Source organism: Doryrhamphus excisus, chromosome 6 (genome assembly GCF_030265055.1).
Source record: "Doryrhamphus excisus isolate RoL2022-K1 chromosome 6, RoL_Dexc_1.0, whole genome shotgun sequence".
In the NCBI taxonomy this organism is placed as follows: domain Eukaryota; kingdom Metazoa; phylum Chordata; class Actinopteri; order Syngnathiformes; family Syngnathidae; genus Doryrhamphus; species Doryrhamphus excisus.
In genome coordinates this window covers 19,099,278-19,104,701 of record NC_080471.1, presented here as the reverse complement: position 1 = coordinate 19,104,701, position 5,424 = coordinate 19,099,278, and the positions used below count along the sequence as shown (strand labels likewise).

The window sequence follows — 5,424 nt, the reverse complement described above, 5'->3', positions numbered from 1 at the left end:
GATGTAACACAATACATTTATAAATATATAATATACAAAGTGAAATATTTCTGTACATAGTACCAGTATTTCAGCTGGGAAAAAAAACATCAACACAGACTAGTGAGTAAATGTAAATGCATTTATTGAAGAACATTGATAGTAGAAACTTTGACAAACTCAGAAACCTTTTCATAAACATTACATACAATAATAGAATAATAAATAATGGTATTCATTTTTAGACCATTTGTAATTTTAGGTTTATATTTTAATACTAAAAATTTTTTTATTTAAAAAAAAAACGCAATTTTTATTCATCAATACAAATTCTGTGGACAATAGGACCTAATATGTGTAAAGTACTTTGGTAAATTGTGATTGTAAATTTGTCATTTTTAATTAAAGCATCCAGTGTACTTACTTTTGACTGACGCAATATGTATATGATTATGTTTTCAAGGGGATTTAAACATTTTATTTACTTCTGTACACCTACTCATGTGTTTCTTTGTACATTAGAGAGAAATTGAAGGTATCATAAGGATTCATCTCGGAACCACTGCAGGACGCTGTTCTTGTTCTCTGCAATCCATTTCATGTTGGCAATGGTTCTCTCGATGGACTGGTCCACTGCTAAGGTCCCGGAGCCAAAACCAACCTCTGCATTATCCGCTTTGAACTGCTTCAGCTGGAAAGGAAAATAAAGAGCAATGATCAGATATGATTGTCATCATGTAATAAAGTACCGTATTTTCCGGTTGTAAAAGTCGCCCTTTTTTTCATAGGTTGGCTGCCTGTGACTTATACTCCAGAGCGATATAAATGAAAAAATTGGTTATGTTACAAAAACACTGGACACCTTTTCTGTTCATGTTTATTTTTCGTGTAGCTGAATAACCATTGTGTTAGCATATCGTACACCTATTCAGCCTGTTCTCTATTTGTTTATTAATGTTGTCTTGGTCAAGTAGTTTGTAAAATAAATTTTTAAAAAATTAAAAAAAAAAAATTTTTAATTACAAAAAAATTAAAAAAATTTTTTTTAAAAATACAAAAAAATTACAAAAGTTAAAAAATGCGACTTGTACTCCAGTGCGACTAATGTATGTTTTTTTCTACCTAATTATGCATTTTTTGCCTCGTGCGACTTATACTCGGGAGCAACTTATAGTCCAGAAAACACGATAAGTTTGAGCAAAATGACATAATATTGAATCTACTTCCACAAAAACACTCACACTAGTATACATCATTTGACATCAGCATTGTTGATATGTGTTCATAAGCTACAAATCAAATGAATACCAGAAACTAAACTGATAAAACAGTGAATAACGGGGGCCGTCAGGGTACTTCAGTTATGTTCTGAAATGGCAATGCATTGGCAATGAATATGCCATTGAAAATCTGTAGTTACGCCTCAGACCCGCCAGATGGCGACAAAGACCGGCAGTGTACAAAGTAGCTACACTGAACAATGGTGGGCAAATATATAAAAAATGTTATGATTAAAATTACTTTAATGCATCCAAAGTTCACCAAAACGGAAAAGGAAAACCCCTTCTAGTAAAATCTCACCTGCTGAAGCTCAAATTCTGTGGAAAAACGTTTAGTGACTCCATTGATGAGGTTGGAGAAGGAGAAGGAACCACCACCATACCTGAAGAAAACATGGACATGATGTTATTACGCTGTTATTAATTTGACACAATGAGTTTGTAAGGTAGTATTTTTGGGGGTCTACTACTTGAATTGTTTCTTCCATAACTCTAAGGATCTTTTAAGAAGTTTACAATTACAATCTCAATTAGTGTGGACTTTAAGAAGACAAACTTCATAAGAAAAAAACACAAACTAGTTTGTACTTACTGAGTAAAAATAAATGACCAATGAGCCCTGATAAAGTCCCAAGCCAGAGATTGACCAATCACATTATTGGCGATGTAGACAATGGTGGAGGTGGCATCTTGCTTTCGGATCTTTTCAGAATCCAGTGTGTACTCAAGATACCTGGGCAGATAATATATGATATATAAATCATAAATAATATTGTATTTATTTGAGTGAGTCCTGTTAAATAACGACTGACCTATTGAGTAGCCAAGGCTGCTTTGTGCAGGCCAGAGCGGCTCGGAGTTTTTCCGCTTCGATAGCAATGGTGGCATTCTCAAATTCCGACCAAGCAAACTCCCATTCTTTAGCGCCCCCTGCTGCAATGGCATTGCAGTACACGGTGGAACGCAGGTTGGGGTGTATCCTGAAAACAGATCAATGAAGCTTATCGCAACACAGGAGAAAAACACTGACCACTGTACTCCATCCTCTTAGTAATCACTTACGGGTTGATTTTGGAGTCCATCCATTGCTTGAACCAGGCCGTGGTCTGGTCTTGGCATTCCTGAAGGCCTGTCCTGCAAGCCAGACTGATGGCATTCACCTGGTTGTACCTGCAAGAGGAAACAATGTGACTGAGAATGCAAGCATGAACTGCACAAGTATATTATTTCTATATTAAGCACTTAAAGAGCAACAACTCATAAGCAAAATAATCCCAAAGTAGGGATTTGGGATTTTTGAGAGGACAATACATGGTCACATTGAAGATGGAACCGTTACTGGCAACGTTAGACTACAGTAAAATGGAATTATGGTAATGGTAATGGTTTAATTTCATTTGAACATGCATCAGATTACAATTGAATGCATCACATAATCAGTTCACAGTTCCACATGTCCAAAAGGAGTAGGAAGAAGCAAAGCTTATTAAATCCTACCCCTCTATCTGGTACTTTTACAATCAGTAACTGTTTTGTTTTATTTTATTTTATTTTATTTTATTTTATTTTATTTTATTTTATTTTATTTTATTTTATTTTATTTTATTTTATTTTATTTTATTTTATTTTATTTTATTTTATTTTATTTTATTTTAAATACTTCGCAATATTTCTAGACACCTTATGTTGTATATTTGTAATATACAATATAATTGTGGTCAAATTCTGAGTTTATTTAGTTTAGTTTAGGTAAATACAATTGTATTTTTGGATCCAAATATTTATTTTTTTTAATTATTTGTATGTCTTTAAGTTTCCCATTTTCGAGTTAGTTAGATGTAGGTCAGCTAAGGTGCTATAGCCTCTAGGGATCGTCAAAAATGAGGAAAAACTGGTTCAATGTAAAGCAATGGCCAATTATTGTTACTACAAATGATGACAAATAATAGAAATAAACACATAGTTTTGCATATAGGTATTTATATAGCGTTTATATAGAGAGTGTGATTATTTCAACTGTTTTAATGTTACTATTATAACGAGTTCACTTATTTACAGAATTTTTATTTTGTAGGTATTTATATTGTATTTGAGATGTTTTTGTATTTGTAAATTGACACGTTATCCTACAAAATGAACGCCATTCAATGTCTTTGGTAAGCGTTTGTAAACCGCCATATGACATCCATCACATGGCTTCTATGGCTCAAGTATAATACAATAGTTAACCATGATTTACCTCAAGCCTCATTTATCTGGTCACAGAGTAACAGGTTATATAATTTTATGACTCTCCACGGGGTCAAAACTATTTTGCTTTACTCACTGGTCCATGTGTCCTTCTGGTACTTTTGTCCATTGTGCTGTCATCTCCTTATAATAGTTAAACAAAGGAATAACCTGCTTCTTCAGGTAGTCCTAAAACAAGCAAGAAGCAGATTTTACAATGATATAAATACAAGGTGTGCAGAAACAGTATACTCTATGGCAAAAGTGTTGGGACATGTGGTTCTTAAATGAAGGGAAAATGGAAGAACATTGTTGTATTGTGTCTCTAATAACAAAGGAATCCCACCTGCATGGGGCCGTAAACCTCGCTACGGTCAAACATGAGGTAGAAGAAGTTGAGGTTGTTGAGGGCTGACTGCCAGGGCATATATTCCGTATCCTTACTCAGATATTTGGTGGTTTTAAGCGCCAACACCGTGGGGATGATCTTCGCCCTTTAGAATAAAAAAAAAAACATGAAACGTTATCACTTCTATTTTGTATATCTCAGCTGCATAATTTGGATAAGTACCATGGCAAGGTCTAAAGTTAGCGGTTAATGTGGTGACAAACATATTTTTGTTTACTTTTTATAGTGTGCTTATTGTTATACTATAGGCCTTAACTGTGGATTGCATAATATACTGGTATATTATGACAAGTCAAAACTGTCATTTTTATATATAAACTATAAACCATCTAATAAAACGCACTGAAAGTGGAATATATTCATTCATTTTCTACCGCTTATCCTCACGAGGGTCGCGGGGGTGCTGGAGCCTATCCCAGCTGTCTTCGGGCAACCGCCTCCCGGCCGAAAAGTCAGGTGGGGTTGGCTCCAGCATACCCCCGCGACCCTAGTGAGGATTAAATAGCTTCATAGATTAAATGGATGGATGTAGAACTACTATATTGAGTGTAAAGGTGATTATAGGGGTGTTATGTTTTGTCTAGGGTGCTCTAACAATTGTTCATTCATTTTCTATCGCTTATCCTCACGAGGGTCGTGGGGGTGCTGGAGCCTATCCCAGCTGTCTTCGGGCAACCGCCTCCCGGCCAAAAAGTCAGGTGGGGTTGGCTCCAGCATACCCCCGCAACCCTAGTGAGGATTAAATAGCTTCATAGATTAAATAGATGGATGTAGAACTACTATATTGAGTGTAAAGGTGATTATAGGGGTGTTATGTTTTGTCTAGGTGGCTCTAACAATTATTCATTCATTTTCTACCGCTTATCCTCACAAAGGTCGCGGGGGTGCTGGAGCCTATCCCAGCTGTCTTCGGGCAAGAGGCGGGGTCCACGCTGGACTGGTAGCCAGCCAATCACAGGGCACATATAGGCAAACAACCATTCACACTCACATTCAAATGGACAATTTGGAGTCGTCAATTAACCTAGCATGTTTTTTGGAATGTGGGAGGAAACCGGAGTACCCGGAGAAAATACAAGGGTGGAATCAAACTTGGGTGTCCTAGGTGTGTGGCCAGCACGCTAACCACTTGTCCGCCGTGCAGCCCAGTGGAACATATGTATTAAAAAAAATAACAACAAAAACAATAACTGACTATTTTCTTAGCAAAAACACTTTTCACACCTTTCCATAAACTTGGATTTCGGCTTCAGAACCAGAGGGCCCAAGTTGGAGTACCATTGTTGTCAAGGCCATTTAAGCACCCCCTCACTATGACTAACTCCAAGGAAAGATTCCTTGCATGCATGCATGTGTTATATATACTGTATACACCAGAATACACATTGAATATCTTATCAGTATAATACATGTAAACAATGAAAAAGTTCCATTCATGTACCTGGCCAAATTGAAGGCGTCATCCACTAACTGAGCTCTGTTGATCACTGGAATGGCCTGGAGAAAATATCAAATAAAACTAGCAAC

The 5,424-nt window shown here is 36.2% G+C and overlaps 1 protein-coding gene across 6 annotated transcripts in view; it reads right to left on the bottom strand.

The window, feature by feature from the left end:
- Positions 1–130: 130 nt before the first annotated feature.
- LOC131130997 (aminopeptidase Ey-like) overlaps positions 131–5,424 on the bottom strand; it is a 53,746-nt gene continuing 48,452 nt past the window's right edge. For 5 of the 6 annotated variants that reach the window (XM_058075242.1, XM_058075243.1, XM_058075240.1 and 2 more), the window contains 8 exons: positions 5,339–5,394; positions 3,835–3,982; positions 3,586–3,677; positions 2,322–2,429; positions 2,072–2,239; positions 1,852–1,992; positions 1,561–1,642; positions 135–670 (listed from right to left, as the gene is read on the bottom strand). In XM_058075242.1, coding sequence (XP_057931225.1) covers positions 518–670; positions 1,561–1,642; positions 1,852–1,992; positions 2,072–2,239; positions 2,322–2,429; positions 3,586–3,677; positions 3,835–3,982; positions 5,339–5,394 — 948 coding nt within the window. In that variant the 3' untranslated portion in view covers positions 135–517. Of the gene's footprint in view, positions 671–1,560; positions 1,643–1,851; positions 1,993–2,071; positions 2,240–2,321; positions 2,430–3,585; positions 3,678–3,834; positions 3,983–5,338; positions 5,395–5,424 lie in introns of all 6 variants that reach the window. The other variant, XM_058075238.1, reaches the window with a different exon arrangement.